The sequence below is a fragment of the Haliaeetus leucocephalus genome, unplaced genomic scaffold (genome assembly GCF_000737465.1).
Source record: "Haliaeetus leucocephalus isolate CR32 unplaced genomic scaffold, Haliaeetus_leucocephalus-4.0 Scaffold450, whole genome shotgun sequence".
NCBI lineage: Eukaryota > Metazoa > Chordata > Aves > Accipitriformes > Accipitridae > Haliaeetus > Haliaeetus leucocephalus.
The window spans coordinates 13,617,516-13,635,095 of record NW_010972886.1 but is presented as its reverse complement, the minus strand read 5'-3'; the positions used below and the strand labels follow the sequence as shown (position 1 = coordinate 13,635,095).

The following is a 17,580-nucleotide window of genomic DNA, read 5'->3' as shown; positions in this document are numbered from 1 at the left end:
TTTGCTCTCGACCAACAACGCCAATTAAAAAAGCCTGAAGAGAGGGACAGTCTGTAATTCATAAAGTCGCACCACAGCATAAACTGTCTTTGTAGCTCGGATGACATTTCCCTGGCGGAGGTTTCCCTCATGCCCTAAACATGCCCACTAACAAATGCAAGGTTGATGGAGCATTAACCCAATTAACGATCCTGGCGCTTTTTTCTCAGTGAAAGAGTTCTGGCTGCAGTTTGATTGAGCTTTCTGAAATACTTGAGTAAATTCCAGTGTGATAAAATTTTACGCTAGGGAAGTACTTGCCTTCATCTGACAGCTCTGGCAGTGGGGCACTTGCTTAGGAGGGCAGAGGCTCTTGGGTCACTCTGCTGCAGTCACAGTCATCTCCCCGCTTTTAATTAAAATGAGGATTTTGACAGTCTGATAATTTAGAAGAAACAATTTAAACTGTATTACTTTTTGCTGTGATTTACCACAGCAAAGGAGGCTTTATATAGGCAGATGTTTGAAGACAAAGTCAACATTTCTGTTTCAGAGCATACAGAGGCCAGCTCAAGAAGCTCCTTGTGCTCTGCAAGCCGCAGTGCGGGGGTTGTGAATTATCTTCCCACTTCATAAATCATCAGGCAAAGGCAGCGAGCAGAAGAAGATGCTGATGAGTGCCTCAGTTCCAAGCGCCATGCAACCAGCTTTTCGCAGATCGATGGGGCTCATCTCCCATGAGCCCAGCAAAGTACCGCTCAGGGTTGAGACAGTCACTGCAATCACAGCCCTCCGTATTTGGGATTAACACACCAAGGAAGGGTGGGATGATGTGTGCGGTATGCTGGCCATACTGGCAGGGAAGGAACCGTCAAGGTACAGCAGGAGAAATCATCCTGCAGCCAGTGTTGTGCCAAAAAATGCCTCAGTCCCATGGCCTTAAAAATAGTGAGAAAGTTTCAAGGTACTTCACTAAAATTGTGGGTTCCTGGCCACAAACATGTAAGCTGTGCTTTTTAATCTGATTGATGTCTCTGAGTATTATGGGCTCCTTCATCTTCTGAAACCTCACTCTTTGATTTCAGAGAATTTAGGAATTTGTATCAGCAAAATCACAACACAAAATAATTTCATATGCATTGTAAATTGCAGCATTCTTTCTTCCAAGGAAGAATATTAGTTTTCCTTTTCAAGGACAGCTATTAAATGGGAAATGCAGCAATAGGACTGCCCTGGTACTAACTCCCACAGAGCGATTTTCACCTGCAAATGTGGACTTAGAGCAAAGAGCGCCCCTTATGCAGAAGTCTGACAGTTAGGCAGGTGAGAGAAAGACATGAGGAGCTTCCTGATGTGATGCTTTAATTATTCACTCTTGTAAACAACAAGTGCAAATCAAACACCTTCTTGATGGGAACAAACGAAGGCAGAAGATTTCAGAGGATGCTCTGCAGCGAGTGCCCAGCACCGCACCACAATATCTCATTTACAAGAAACTGCTAAAACATTTCTAGGGTAATCTCAATTTGATTTGATTTGCTGGGCTGCGCCACCACCAAGTGCACTCTGTCCCCAGTGGCAGATTGGTCCTGACACGCTTGATAAATTAATCTACCTGACAAAGTGCTGCTCCCTCCCCTTCCTCCAACCCTCGCTGGACAACACGGAAAGTCGGGAAGAAGGAGAAGCCCGTGCAGGCACTGCTGATAAGAGAGAAATGGGGCTGCTCCCCCCGGCCCAGGGTGTGGGATGGGAGTCAGACCCGATCTCCTGCCCCAGAGCATTTTCCCAGGGTGGTTCATAAAAGCTGGTGTGTTTAAACCAGTTTTCTATGCCTATACATCCCAACGCTTCTGGAAAGTGCTACTTCATATCGAAGTGTAAGTTGTAGCAGTAAGCATCTTCATTTGTGCTGTGCTCTGTGGGAATTATTAAATGCAAACTAGGACACAGATAGCAATTACTGTTTTGTTCAGAGTACAAAACTGTAAAATTCAGTAACACTTGGTCTCTTGCTCTTCTTTTAACTCTGTGATCTTGATAGCTAACTAAAGCCTGTTGGATCTGATCTTGGCAATTAAAAAGCAGACATGGTCATCCTAAATATTTCTCTTCCGTTCACTTTTCTCTCTCCAAAGACCTGTATCTGAAATGCCATTTTTTTTTCTGGCCCGCACAGTTCATCCCACAGACAACAGAAAAGGCATTTAAAAGTCTCTGCAGGCAAGTCAGCGTTTTTCCCCCATAATACACAGCACTTGTCTAGTGTAATTGGATCCTGCGTGAAGGGGAAGACAAGAAAGAATGAGCAGCAAAGCACTTTCAAATTCCTAGAGAGCCACCAAAGCCCAGATCTAATCATGTCAGAGCAGGAGACAGAAAAAAACACATTTACACCTGGAGCTTTGGCTCCACAAGTAAGGGAGCTGCTTGGCAACATTATTTGCCCCCTGATCTTACTACTCTTCTTGAGCTAAACTCTGCTGGGATCGAATAAACTTGGCTGTTTGGTTATAATATAGAGTTTAATTTAGTGGGACTATAACCAGAATGGTTTCTGTTCTGGTGTACAATGGACACAAAGAAGTTCATTAGTAGACTTAGGAACAAATATTTCATGGAGATGTGCAGAATGTGGTTACTGAATGATTATTGTCATTGCATGGTTAAATGGAAATGGAAGTAGCAAACACTGCCCTAGTGCCGATGCGAGTGCAAATGCTGCGTGACCAATTTTATATGGAAATCCCCTCCACAGACCTGTTAGGAAGTGGGCTAAAACGTCTGCCTTGAACAAATGCCATCAGGATGCCCAAGCAGATTTCTCATTACTTCTGCTGTCTGGGTCTGCTTTTGACACGCAGGGAGATGAGCTTCCAGAGATTTCTTGCTGCCACCTAGCGTTTCCCACTGCCGGCCACCGACGAAATGAGCCGAGATTTTCTAACATTAACGCCAACTTTATATCTGAGGGACGTCAGTAGCACTACTGGAGGTTCGTTCAGTCCATGGAAAATAAGAAATCTCCCAGGGTGTTTTACTCCATCAGCTTTCTCAGCTGAGCCAAGCGACTATTTGGCTGAAGCTTGGTAAAACACATTCAGCCTTTCCACATGTTTACTGAAGCAAGCATCTACTGCTTACATTTTACTGTTTATTTTCCATGCTTTGCTCTAGGGGATCACTGCCATGGTACAGAAACTAGAAGGACCCTACCGCTGCAGCAGCCGCCCTGAAGCATCACCTCTGCCTGCCTGGTCCTTCATGGGCCCGAGCCCCGCTTCTGGCCCCAGAGATCTTATGCGTCAGCACAGGGAAAGTTTTGGAGGCAAAAAGCTTAGCTAAACAAATGAGAAGGAAACAACAGTCATGTTAGCAGCGATGGAGCCAGAGCCCTTCACCTCCAGGCAGCAAGCTGGGAGCGTGGCTCATTTATCAGGGCACGCAAGCCAGCGAGAGGAGTTACTGAAACAGTTTCCTATAAATTTGTCTGCAGGGACTAACTTCCATGTTAAAAAAAGAACCCGATTACGAGTGTCCTTGCTCAGGATCTAATTCCTGGCTCATTCCAGGTTATACAGCACTACCTGGAGAGTATTCCCAGTCTGGTATTCCCAGAGGAGACCAGATTCAATTTCTGAAATGCTGACACTGAGACTTTGCCCCTTTTATGTGTAGACCTACAGGTTAACGTGGTTTTTTAGCTCTAAAGCAGGCTAGTCTGCCTCAGCAGATGTAGACTGTGAACTCTAAATTTATTTTCAATCTTTACTTAGCGTATTGAAAAGTTCTGCTCACCCACATAAGCTTTCATTAATAGAACTAAAGCTTGCCCTTGCAAGATTCCTCCAATGCTAATATTACTTAAAATCACAATGCTGGTCCAAAGAGCATTTAAAAACATTATTTTACTAATCATATCGGAGAGAACTACTTTTACCCACAGAAGTCTGTAATCTATATTATTGTCTATTATTGCTGCAGGCCCAGGTAAAGTAACTCCTTTCTCATGTGAGCAGACCAATTCAAATCAATGCCAACTGTTGCATGAACAAAGTTTACTCAGATAATGAAGGATTTCTTAACAACATCCCCAGATGTCCACCCTGCAGACAGCAAACTCTGACACTACTCCAGGGATAGAGCTCAATGAGCTCAGTGGGACTGCGCAGATGTGCACGCAAGCCTGCCTCCATGTGTCTGCATGAGCAGGGTATTGGTAGCGCAAGCTCCTTCGGGGATGTTGGGGACCTTTTAAATGATGGACAGGATCAGCAGGTAACTGATTACCACCCTTCCAAGGCAGAGGTGCAAAATGATGCACTTAAAGCCTTCCTGCAGTGCTGATCTTGTCTACACGGTCCAACATGGACCAAAGCATTGTTCCCTACCCAGTGCTATCTGTCTTAGCTAGAGGGACCACCTCTGAAAACCACACTTCTGCAGGCATTACTCCTGCGCCATCTGAGCACATTTAAAGGATAGAAATAAGATGGAATGTGAAAAACTTGTTTCGCCACTTACAGTATTTATTCTGTGTGCTAGGAGAGATTTTTTTACTGGCAACCTCAGTGTTTCTCTAGGATGGCCAGGTCCTGCCTGTAAACCCTGATGCTGGTGTCTGCAGTTCAGCTGCAGACAGACCCTCCTAACATACCTGGCTGAACCTGAGGGGTTTATTATGAGGGACAAATATCTTGGTCAGAATAATTATGTGAATAATTGATTTTCTGGTTCATTAGTTGAATTGAAAAACTGAGGAACATTTTGTGTTTTGAGTCAATGTGAAATGATAATGATGCTGCTTTTTCTTCTCCAAATGAGGCTCTAGAAAAACAATTTCTAGTTAGGCTGGATGAAGTGCTTCAACAGTCTGAAAAGCAATGGTATGAAAATGAGAGCTGCTGCTAAAAAGCTGATCGGAACTTTGCTGTTCAGAAAGCCAGAAACTCAAAACTATAAAGAACAACAGACAACACATCAGCTAAAAAGAGGTGCTTCCATAGAACAGAATAGAATAGAACAGAACAGAATAGAATAGAACAGAATATTTCAGTTGGAAGAGACCTACAACAATCATTTAGTCCAACTGCCTGACCAATTCAAGGCTGACCAAGTTAAAGCATGTTATTAAGGGCATTGTCCAAATGCCTCTTAAACACGGACAGGCTTGGCTTCATTTTATGATGACTCTAGGCTGCCAGTGTGACACCTGAGTAAAAAATCCATGCACCAGTTCATGCACTGTTGACAGAGATGATGATGTATTAACATCATTGAATGTATGTGGATATGGGTAAGGAGAAGACCTGAGGAGGGTCCAAGGAAAGGAGAAATTGTATTACTGGAGCAATAGCACTCCTCTCCCTTAACTTTAGTCCTCCAGCAGTTTTTTACCTCACCTGACTGCCCTGCTCAGGGTCCACTGGTGGAGAGGGACAGGCAGCTCCTGCCATGGTGGTGCCAGAAGACAAGCTGCTGTAACAGCCCTGCTCTGGGTTGCTTCCTGGGGCACTTCACACCCAAGGCTGCTTTGATCTTTGAAACCAAAATATTTAAATATTTTGACAGAAAAACCTGAAACAAACAATTTCTGATCTCCAAAGTGTATTCTCTTCCAGCTGACACTCCTTACAGTGAAACTGCATTTTCCATAAAATGAACTACTGATCTGAAAAATTTCTTCCTATTCTTTTATTCAAGCATTTTCTCTCTTTTCGAACTCAACTTCACAGGCAGCAGCAATATTCTTCTAAAGGACTTACATAAAAACCTGTAATTTTCTGAAATCAGACAATCAGAAATAAAACCAAAGGTTTCCTTTGTACATGTAGTACATGTGAGAAAGGTATTAACCTAGTGATATAAATAATAAAAACCTTCTGAGCTGTGTACTTCTTGCTTTTATTCATACTGTGGCCGATTTTTATTTGCACAGTGATAGATTTCCTGCAAGATTACACAAAATCAGCAACTTGGCTCTTCTCACACCAAGCAAATGTCACAGTAAGACACATCCATGGACACTAGGTGGCATATTTGTATTATATCTGTACAGGGAGGGTATGGAGATAAACTGAAGCAGTATTGCCACTTAAGAACATGGTAAATCAAATAGCCCTCAAGAGTGATGCATTATCCCTTTGAAAGAAAAGCTTCTACTTAAATATGTTGCAGTAGTTTCTTCTGGCACCATGTAGCATCAAACGCATTCCTCTTTAGTGATCAAAATAAATTGAAAGTGGGGCTGCCTTAAAGGACTATTGCAAATCTGACCGTAATCACTTGTAGATTAAGATAATCAAAGAAGAATTTATGCTGGAAAGGACCTCTGCAGGTCATCCAGTCCAACCTCCTGCTCAGAGCAGGGCTAACATCAAAGTCCAGTCAGGCTGCTAAGGGCATTGTCCATAAAATTTTGCCCTCTCCAAAGGCTGAGATCCCACAGTCCGCCCAGGCTGCTGTCCTGCTGCTCAACCACGCTTGCTGGCAAGACATTTCCCTTCCACCCAGAATTTCCTATGCTGCAAGGTGTTGGCTCTTGCCCTTTTTGAAGATACCCCCAGCTTTCACCCAGCTGAGCATCCGCCAGGCCTAGCGTGCAATTGCAAAGTGTGTGATTAGGAAACATGAGTTATTAAGCATGAATTTTCATGATGTGGTTACAAGGAAGGCCCACGAGATGTCAGCAGCCTTCCAGGTCCTGTCCCAGTAAGAGCAGCACCATGGGTCCACAGCATCCTGGTGGGATGGGAGTCAACCTTCTTCAAGCAAGAAGTTCAGACTGTCCCATCTACAGAGGTACCACAGGAGGAGTAAATAAAAAGAAGGTGCTATCAAGAAGGAGAGGTAGAAATTTGGGAGGGCAAGGAAGAGAGGTCAGAACAACCACCGCTTTGTCCATCTGCCCCCAAGCAGGGGGCAAAGCCTCTGAGCAGTTCTTTATTTCTAAATCCCCCTTTTCCTGGTCAGGCATTTCCCCTGCGCAATTCCACGCAGGAGGAGAGGGCTGTGGGTTATCTAATGAGAGCTGGACATTTCTGACCACTCAAGCCCAGACAAGGACCCTGCCCACCTCCCCTCTTTGAGGTCTTCGGCCACTCAGAACCACTGTGCTCGCCTCTGTGCAAATGCTCAGTGTCCTCCATCTAAGCAAGGAAAGCATGTTAATGTAGGAAGAAAATGACACCTTAAACAAGGCTTGAATTTCATTGCTGGAAATACTTTAAGAGGCCAAATAGGATGGGGAAGAGAAATATCTGCTTCTCCTTCTGTCAACATGCACAGTAAACAGAAGCTTTGATTTTCATGTCAGAGCTATTAAAAAGGCCATGACCAGTAACTCATTTTCTGATTATTTTTTCCCTGTGTAATAGAAAGGCTGAAATATAGCAGTAGAAACTTAGAAAGGTTTTAAAGATTACAGTTAACTCACCAGTATCAAGGTCAATGTTTGAGGTGCAGAAGTGAGAAAAACTAAAACTACTAAGACAAAACATATAGATTAGACCACTGAAACATGAGGATGAAAGAGAGACAGAAAAGCCAGCAACTCTGTAGTCTGTCTCCTACAGAAATTCTCTGCCCTGCAACACCCACACGTTGCAGGACACCAGGTAAATGAACTGTGCAATTAATGGATGGCACAATTAATGTACATCTCAGCCCAGCCGTGGGGCATTCAAGGGCATTTTGCTGAAGTGATAGAAAGGACGATGTTTCCTCTACTTTTAAAGCAGCTCAACACAGCACAGAAGAGGCTCCTTCCATTTTCCTGACAATACGGCATCAATGTCAAGCTGAGGATCTTGCTCTGCCTTTGCTGGCTGAACACTGATGCCTCTGCATTGCCAAGCTGTGCTAATGCTCATCTCGGTGCATGTCAGATACCACGGGGCAGCGAAAGCCCTCATACCCTTACATCCTGTGTTTTCGAGGGATGGAAACGGGGGAGAAAATTCAGGAAACATGTGAAATTCCACCACATGAGCATGGTTGGATTTATTGCAATGTGCTCAGAGGAGAAGGACTTGCAGAGGTCCCAGCCGGAAGGATTCAGTCCTCTTGGTGCCTCTATATATTTGGCCACCCAAATACTCACAGCACCCTCCCTCTTTACTCAAGGACAAGCCCACCACCATGTATGTCATCCTCAAGTTGGGTACCTTGATCTTGCTGATGGTGTGGATGGGTAAGACTACCCAAAGCATCAACAAAAGCAAAGTGATGGAGGCTTCATGCATGTACCAGCATAGACAACTGAAGAATAACCCCAGTGTGGTGTTTTTTCAGAAAAAAATGGCATTTTTTCCTCCAGTAACTTGGCAGAAGTGAGGATGCTCAGCTGCTTGCTGCACCAGGAAACATGAGAAGAGATTTTAACAAGTCTTCAGTGCCATCCTGCTCCCACTGACAGCAGCAGACATTCAAGCATCTTAACAGAGCATCTTTACAAAGCCAATGCTAAGCTCTTTTGGCAAAAATCCCCCAAATAAGGGTTCTGGTGTTTGTTTTCCTAGTATTTTGAGCAGAGCGGAAAAACCATGAAGAATTAGTTTTACTGCCTAAGGACAATGCATTTGCTTAGTTTCTGATTTCAGTTGATTCTGAAGCTTTCCAAAAATCAAAGTGTGGCAACAAATTGAAGCTCCTGTGTAGTGTAACAGTGATGGCAGGCCAAGCATATTGTGTGCTGAGGGCAAACATGCAAACCATGAGCTCCGGGTATACACGGCACAACTACAAAGTACTGAAGCAAGAGGACTGTGAAGCCTGACATCAGGATCTCAGACTTCGTGAAGCCTATTTTAAGTACACGAACACACAGGCGGTTCACATTTTTCATGCAGAGAAATTTTTGGTGAAACATCAGCCTTTTTTGAACCCCCCCTGCCTCCACACCCCAAGCCTATCAAGACCACTGTTGCTTCCTATTTTTCATGAATTTTTCTGCCGCATTTTACTGACTTGTGTTAGCATCTGAAATACACAATACTCTGCTGGTATCTGGGTCACCCACACCGAGAAGGGGAATCCCATTATTGTCTCTCCTTGTACTTGAAATGAATGAATTTGTACAGTCAGCTCAGGTTTGGATTCAAATGCTGATATTACCATGACAAGCCACTGTCACCCACGTGCAAAAGCACTACAAGCCTTTCATCCCAGCCAACGCAGAGGCACAGCGATGACATCCCCCAGGATATTTGGGAGCCCAGGGCACTGCCTCTTCGTCATTGCTGCTGCTGCCTTTGAATATAGATGGAGCAGTGAGAATATTTATCATTTATTGGTTTTACCCAAAGGGATACACTGTGTACCATCAGATCCTATCTGCTTTGCAGACTGAAAACAAACAAACACCACTAACCAGGAAAGCTGCAAAACCTACAGAAGTCAAGAAACATCTTTCCCTTCCTCTGCTTCAGCTTTGGGTGAAGCCCAAAGCAAGCAAACACTGGTTCTGTAACCAAGAAATTGTACTCTCAAAGTCTACCTCTATGATCTGTGCTACCCTTCAGTCACAAAGGAGCGCCTATTAGCAGGAACACTTCTGCCTCACACCATACAGGTAGTCAATATACTGAAGTAATTAGAGAATAAATTTAGGAGTGCAGAATAGAGGAGTTACAGAGCTGCTGTATGACTCGAAACTACGGCATGAACTAATTCTGGCCAAATGCCTCAGCCAGCCTGACTTAATACTGTGACTCAGGACACAATTATGAATCTTATTCTGCTAAACCTCAGTGCTTTCACAAGTGTGTTAATTAAACTATCTATTGCTGGGTGGAAAAGAGAAAAGTTGTAAACAATATTGAGATCTCGGAACCTTTGGTTTCTGTCTTCATGAATTGCAAGTGTATTTTAAATCTTCAGTTCTCACTGAAGTTATGAAGTCCTCAGTGCCTAAATAACCTTCCAACAGCACTCAAGGTGCTGGTGCATGAGCACACAAAAAAATTTGTCTAAATTAAATGATTACGCTGAACTAGTTTAGCAACATTAAATATTCTTAAAGTGGCCACAACTCAGTTTCCCTCCATAAGCTAAGTTATATCAAAACAAGGCATGTTAATTCTTTATAAATATACAGCAAAATGTTATCTTGCAATAGAGTTAAAAGCAAATTCTCAGATGACAGTCAATGCCTCTTAGTTGCTATTAAAACTAACCTGTTTTTTCTAGCACTATTATGGAGGCCCATTTCAATAGGCTGTAATTGAGTCTCAGGGAAAGTAACCAGAGGGCGAAGGCACAATTTCTTGTCTTAAACACATTTCCTCCTCTAACTATACTTTCAGAGCAGTGGCATGCAATTAACTACAATTTGGGTAATCTGCTTCCAAATTCACATCTTCCATCTAAGCAGCAAACCCCTCCTGCAGGTCCCTCCGCAGATGGACTTGATTGTGCTCAGCCCCATGGCCACTGCCAAGATGGGGACCAAATTGCAGGCACCCTGCCCCCAGGACACGCATTCTGGGAAGATGTCGTGGGATGCATGGCTGCCTCAAGGACCACCACGGCCCAAGGCTACACTGGAAGCTCGTCTTGGGAGCTGCATTTTGGCTCCTGGCCCCAGCCCCTTCCTGGCACAGGATGGTTTAGTTCAGAAGTGCATCCCTAGTATATGCGCACATATAGACCCCTGATATACAGACCTATGTAGACCTCTGATACACAGACAGAAAAGCAAGAATTGACAATTTCTTGGAAACAACTGACAGTGATTTTCTCTACTACAAAATGCGGCAATTCCTCATTTGGGGCTTGATCCTTCACACCCCGCAGTGTGTATTGCTTCAATGGGACTCAGCTCGTGAATCAAGCTATGCATATGTCCATTTTCAGGCTGAGACCCAGAGTCATATTGCCTGTATGGTGCTAAGAAAGCTAATACATTTTAAAACTTTATAAGCTTATGCATTTATGGCTCCAGAACTGCAGAAAAGAGATGGTACTGCTGCAAGATAGTAAACTGATTTTTTTAAATTTTAAAACATCTTTATGCATTCATGTCAAAACGCCCAGGGGTATTTTGGTGTCAAGAAGGGCTGTGGAACAAAGTTGCTCTCCTCCCCTAGCAGGAAAAGGTTTGCCTACCTTTTTCCTCATTATTCTGGGCCTTTATTATACAGTAAGATATTTTATTGCAGCAAGAATCAAGACTTTGGTTTTATCCCCCTTGTCCTGTAGCAACACCCAGCAGTCCTGATCAGCAAGTGATAAGTGTCCTTCAGGAGCAGGCAGTAAATGTAGATTTAGCAAAGAGCACTTATCAAATATAAATACAGGGCCTGTGCTCTCAGGATCATCTGATTTTCCCCTGCTGCAGAAAAATCCACATGACGATGAAATCCTGAAGTTATTTTTCAGCTGCATAACAGTGAGATGTACATGGCTGGTGGGGTATAGGCTAGCACCAGTACACAGGTGTGACTTACTGGGATGTTAGGATATGCAATCCCAGAAACGCTGCTAAATCAGGGCAAATTTGTCTACCTGAATCCTGAGCCTCTAAGGATGGGGATACCAGAGCGGTGCCGGTGCCCTGTCAAGTACTGCTCTACCCTCCGAACCAAGTTTTTTCCCCAGCTGTCCAGCTTGAACCTCCCAAGCCACAACCTGGGGCTGCATCCCCTCATTTTACCACCTGGCGAGAAGCTCAGCTCCATCACCTGAGTTACCCCCTCCAGGCAGTGTTGGGTGGCAATGAGATCCCTGCCTGAGCTCCTTGCCTGGCTGAACAAGCAATTTAATTTTCTTCCTTTGGTATACTTTTCCCTCTCTCCCTTGCTCCAAACTGCCTTTGCCTACAGCACCATTCTTAAATTAATTATCAAGGAGCTTTATGCTGCAGAGGAGCGTCATTTTGGGCCTCCACCGGGACTTGTGGCTTTTTCTTCTGCAGCCCGGGAACGCAAAGGCATGGCCCATGCAAGACCCATGACTCACACTCTTCTGCGACATTTGTACAAGTTATATACATATAACAATTTCCCTTTCACCTCTACTATTAAATATTTGGATTTGCAGCTCTCTCTGTAGTTGCACACTCCCCAGCCATGTGTGCTTCCCAGGACAGACACTATTGGTACTTCATTAAGGTTAAAGGTAGGTTAGGAAATTCAAAGGTGACTTTGCATGATACCTTCATAGGCGCGAGCTGGATGGGAGTGATGCATGAGGGATCCACCATAGGCTTTGGCCTGTTTGCCGTGTCCGCCAGCAAGCTGTGCCACTGCTGAGGTAGTCCCGTGAACTTCTGCTCCCGGTGGTCAAAGCCAGTGTGAACCCGATGCTCAAAGTTAGAGGGCCCAGAAATTTCAAGCCTTTTCTTCTTCTTTCCGAACATGGTGGAAAAATCTGGAGAAGTCATAGGGAAACCGGAAAGAAAAGAAAAAAACAGACATCTTTATGCCTTGTTGCAACCTAGAGCCATTCTCTCTACTGTATATTTTTAGTAGATATTATTAGCCAAATACCTACCTTACTCTGCACATACCGTCTTTGAGATCTACGCAAGGAAAACACTTATCTGACCTCCTCTCCCGGATCTGAGATTTTAAGAAATTAACCCCGTCTCTAATCTATACATGTTCATAATACCTTATGAAACAAGGAAATGCTTCTACTCCTAGGAGAGAAAGCCCCAGGTCCTACTTTCTAGTCCTCTCTCTGCTGATCTGCTCATGCTGAAAGATGCATGCCATGAAAGCTCACAGCCCTGAGATCTACCAACAGCAGCATACAGCTCTGCTTGGAGGACAGCACACGGTATAAGTGGTGAGCAAATGCACACACAGCTTTGTACCCTAAATCTATATGCCAGACCTTGGGGGAAAGACAACCCACCCCAGATGAGAGCCCAGCCCCGCTATGTTCATATCTAGATCTCACCCAGCAGCAGTGAAAGTGGGGTTTAATCCTACACCCTTTCAGTGATGCGAATAGACAGAGAGCTCAAATCTAATTCCAGCCTGGTCTAAGGGCCTTCATCTGCACTCGTAAAGGGTCCTCCTTAAAAACAGTATCGGGTATCAGCTGCTATAATCATCATATTTACATGGCCTGACTTCTCCTTTGGGAGAGAAACAATTTGCTGTGAGAGAACCCCATGCCCGAAGCACCTGGGTTTATTATGCCTGGGAGGGTGCAGCTTGCTGGCTCCTGGCCAGCAGACTCAGGTGGGATTCATTACAGTGACGGCTCTACTCCTTTTAAGGCCCAGGAGGAAGGATCAGCTCCTTTAGCCTTTGTGCAGGTGGTGTGGAGAAGAGAGAGGAGTCCCCCCAGTACTATGTAAGCAAGGAACTGCAGGCTTGCTGGAGGAAATGTGACCTTCCCAGCTTGTGTGTTGCTGGAGGCACCTCAGTCGACCTGGCTGCCCGGTAAAGCTAATCATCACAGTACTTACTCTACAGAAAGTGACCTTTTTGGTCAACTATGTTAGTTGTTATTTCCTGACCAGAGTGGGTTTGTTTGCCTTCCTCCCATCTGCTTTGCCCATCCCGAGGAGCCTTGGGAAAGCAGCAGGAGGATTTGCAGGGCACACAGGGAGCCCAGGCAGATAGCTGGGGCAAGAGAGGTTTCAGAGGTAAAGTGGAAGGAGGCATGAACTGCAAACTGAAAGGGATGAAGGTATTTGCTCACTCTATTGGCCTAGGAAACAGCCAATACACTCATGATCCGGATTAACCCTTGGGTTTGGTGGGTCCCACCTTACAACAAAGTGGAATCTAATGGTTATATTGAGGCAAGTTCAGAGCAGAATTTCTGAAGGACTCCAGAAACCTGCTGCCTGAGGCAAGGAGAAACTCCTGGTCCCAAGGAAACAGACAGAGGTCCTGTTGCTTTTCAATGAAATACTGTCCTGTCTTGGAAAAGTCCTCTACCTGCTTTCTCCTGCCTCAAAATAGCCTTCCACCTTGATCTCATGCCCATTTCAAGCAGGGCTTGGTAAGTCCTTGAGCAGCATCTGCCTGAAATGCAGCTGGATGAGGAGGCTGGCAGCTCTGTAAAACCTCTTGTATCACAGGAGAGACTCAGCTGTAAAGGTGCTGCCCTGACTTTATGATTCAGGAGGTGGAGAGGAGAAGCTCAGGGAAGAAAATACAGCTGCCTTGCCGCTGCAAAAAAGGATGGGATGATAAATCAGGTATTTATTCCACCCACATTCCCTCTTACTAGTTTATTGAAGGATCAGGTCCATTATTTGAAAATTGATTGCTGGCTGCTTTGTAAGTCCCCCCTGTGCGTTTGCAGGTGATTATGTCTCCCTGGTGCGTATTTTCTTTAGACGGAGTAGACCTGCTCCCATTGGCCTTTCTTCACAGGTCTCATCTTCCACACCTCCCTCTGGCTTTGCTCCCCTTCTCTGAACTCCCTCCAAATCTTCTGCTGTTTTGACAGTCTCTCTCCAGCTCTGTTAACTCTGGTATCTGCCTCACCTTCCTCTCCTGAAACCTCTTATGATCACCTTGCTCTCTAGTCCTTTTTCCACTTCCAACACTGTGATCTCTATTTTTAATGTCAGTGGCATGTTGGGTACCTTGTGGCACTTGCAGAGGTGTTTCCAGCCTAACCCAAAGCCACCATGATTGGTCTCTGGCCAAAGATTATTTCTTTTCAAGGCTCAGAGGCAGCTGCCAGTTCAGGTAGTAGCTTGTATTCACTGCTCATCTGTGGGGCTCCACAAATCACAGCCGGCTACAGATCAATGGCACTGGATTGATTTCATTCACCCTCTGGGAACTGAATCTATGAGACGTATTGGAGTCACATTTTAAACCATCAGCTCTAGACATGTGCTACTTCATCTGATCAATGCCAGTACTTGCAGGGTTTCCTGCTGGACTTGGACCCTAATGCAGCTGTTGGATGCTTGAAGTCCTCCAGAGCCCCAAACATCAGGTAAATAAAAGCATATCAGCTGGCATACTGCATATTGTCTCTTTTAAAATATACAGCAGATTCATTCAACAAGATATTACTCTTTCTTGTTCTTAAATTGCTCTTTGATATATTGTGGTCTCATATTTCAACACCATTGTAGCTAGAAGCAAATGCAAAATTTGGCCCACTGGGTCCTCTTTCTCAGTAGAATATTTTAATCTAAAGCCAATGCCAAGGCCACATTTTTGCACAGGGATGGTGTCTGGGGTCTGGGCAGTGGGTCTTGTGCCCCTCACCTGTTGACTGCAGCTCATGCTCAGATCAGCTTAAATTGACTGTGAAGTTATAGCAGGACAGACAGCGATACTTTCACCTTGCAGAGCAAGGGATGGATTCAGCCATGCGGGCAAAAGCAAAAAATGCTATGCAACTCAGTGGCTGCAGAACATCTCCTGTGGGGCTGTGCCTGTAAAAGGTGACCAGGAAACCTGGCTGACAGCAGCCCTGGCCCTGGGCCATGCTGCCTCTCCACCAGCTCTGCAAACAGCTGCTTGGTGCTATCAAAAGGCTCAGAGCCTTGACTGGCTCTTAAGGGTATCAATAATAAATGCTGTGCACTGTTGCTTTGCTTCATCAGCCAGCAAGCTCTCCCCATTTCAGTGCAAAGCTGACCTCTCCTTACTGTGGTCCCTCTAATATAGAGAGCAATTGCAAGGAAACTTCATTTCCCCTAATTTCTCCCCAAGAATGGGATTGATGCTACTTGTTTTCTTTAGCTGTCTGAGGATGTGGGTTTGGGGCAGATGAGCCTGTGAAACCTCTTGCTCCTGGCTTGTAAGAGCCCTCATTCAGTCCCCACTAATGTGCTTGATCCTCAGGCCTCAGAAAAGGAGAGATTATTTAATTTTTGCCATAGCTTTACTGATATGATACAAAACATAAAGCATTTACTCATTTAATCAGGTGTGGAAACAGAAAACATCCTGGACAAGTGAATAAATGAGAAAGCTCTTCAAGGTTTATCAAATTCTTTTAGGAATAAGAGGTACCTAAGTGCTTTGAAGAGAAATGATGAATCTTTCCAGGATGTTGGATAATGCGTGCGCAACATAAATGTTATGAAATTTCTATCAAGAGTACAAAATGTATGAGCTTAAAGTTCATTCAGGCACCTATCCATTCTCTGTCATGCAAAACAGCAATCCTCTTGCAGTTGTTAAGAAACCCTGATTTCCTAATGGGATTAGTTAGGAAAACATCCCACAGACAAGAGGGCAATCAGGGCAGCTCTTTGGAGCTGCCTGTGCGGCATCCTCACCCAATCCTCCCAGTGCCAGAGCACTCACCCTTAACTTAATTCTTCCTGACAGCCTCCAACATACTCCTGATTGTGCCAGGTCTCCGCAAATGCCATCTCTCTGTCCAGCTCCTCCTGTGCTTACCCCCACAGAATGAGAGGAAATGAGAGGTATCGTACTTGTAATTTGTTCCTATTTTTGTGAGGATGAGCACAACCAGGTTGTCTGTCCTCTACTTGCATGTGCTTTGCCAATGAATAGTCTGGCTGATCTCAACAGTACATACGTGGTGCACAGTGATATTCAACACAAGGGGCTGGGGGAACCTGTACTAACAACAGCTACTGTTGATGGCAGTGGGCTTCAGCTAGCTTCAGGGGGGAAGAAAAAACAGGACTCACCATTACACGGCTTCAGTGGTGTATTCCTACAGAAAGACTTTACTCGCCCTTATGCTGAAATGATGCAGCACATTAATTTTGTAAGTAGGATGTTTGAAGGAGGTGGTCCTACAGTTACAGCAAACAAAGAATTAGTAAGCATGACAGCATGAGACCAAGAGCAAGTCTGTTCTTAGGTGGGGGAGCCAGAAGGTAACTTTGTGTTCAGCTCAGGGCCACAATGCTGAGGGGCTCCTCCAACCCATGGTCCAACCGTGGCACAAGAATAAAGACAAAGGACTTTCTTTACCAAAGCCATGATGGAAAAAAATATGGTCATGACGTTTACTGGAGGAAAACACAATACTGGTAGAGAAAATCAGAATAAAGTACCACCTCTCCTGCTGATGATGGCCGAGTAAACTACAGCGGTGCTGGTCCCAGCTGTGCCATTGGGGAATGGGGAAGGAGTAGGAATAGCAGGAGAAATCTGAGCTGTGCTCTTTAGATACAGCTACCCATAACCTTTTATAATGGCAGTATTTACATTAGTCAAGCTTCTGCCCAAGAAAGGAGTACTGCCAGCTCTGCTGGTGCCTGCTGAACAGTCGTAACACAGCTCCATCCAGCTGCTGCAGGAACCGAGGTAATGCTGAAAGGGTGCTATTAGGAGCAATCACTGCATTTTGCACTTAATGCTGTTTACTGTAGCGCCTAACAAATTGAATTACATGCTAATCAGCACACCCTGCCTGTTAGATCTATGTCAGACTTGGCTCCTTTTCATTTCACTCCTTTTTATGCACAGAAATAATTCACTGAGAATCACAGTGCTATGGACTCCCAAACAGGTCCAAATTTCACATGTGACCTTCAACAACAGATCAAGTCCCCACACATGGAGAAAACTCCCTGTGTCCGAGATACTGTCCATGCAAGGTGTGTGACACAGACCAGCAAAGCAAATCCACTCCATCAACTACTGCACCATTGCTGTGCTGCCTCCCAGTCACAAATGAAGGTAT

The 17,580-nt window shown here is 44.7% G+C and overlaps 1 protein-coding gene across 1 annotated transcript in view; it reads right to left on the bottom strand.

Moving 5' to 3' along the window:
* PAK7 (p21 protein (Cdc42/Rac)-activated kinase 7) overlaps window positions 1-16,254 on the bottom strand; it is a 43,233-nt gene extending 26,979 nt beyond the window's left edge. The window contains exons 1-2 of the mRNA XM_010574811.1: window positions 16,224-16,254; window positions 12,134-12,348 (exon numbers count right to left, since the gene is read on the bottom strand). Coding sequence (XP_010573113.1) covers window positions 12,134-12,337 — 204 coding nt within the window. The 5' untranslated portion in view covers window positions 12,338-12,348; window positions 16,224-16,254. The remainder of the gene's footprint in view (window positions 1-12,133; window positions 12,349-16,223) is intronic.
* Between the last annotated feature and the right edge of the window lie 1,326 nt (window positions 16,255-17,580).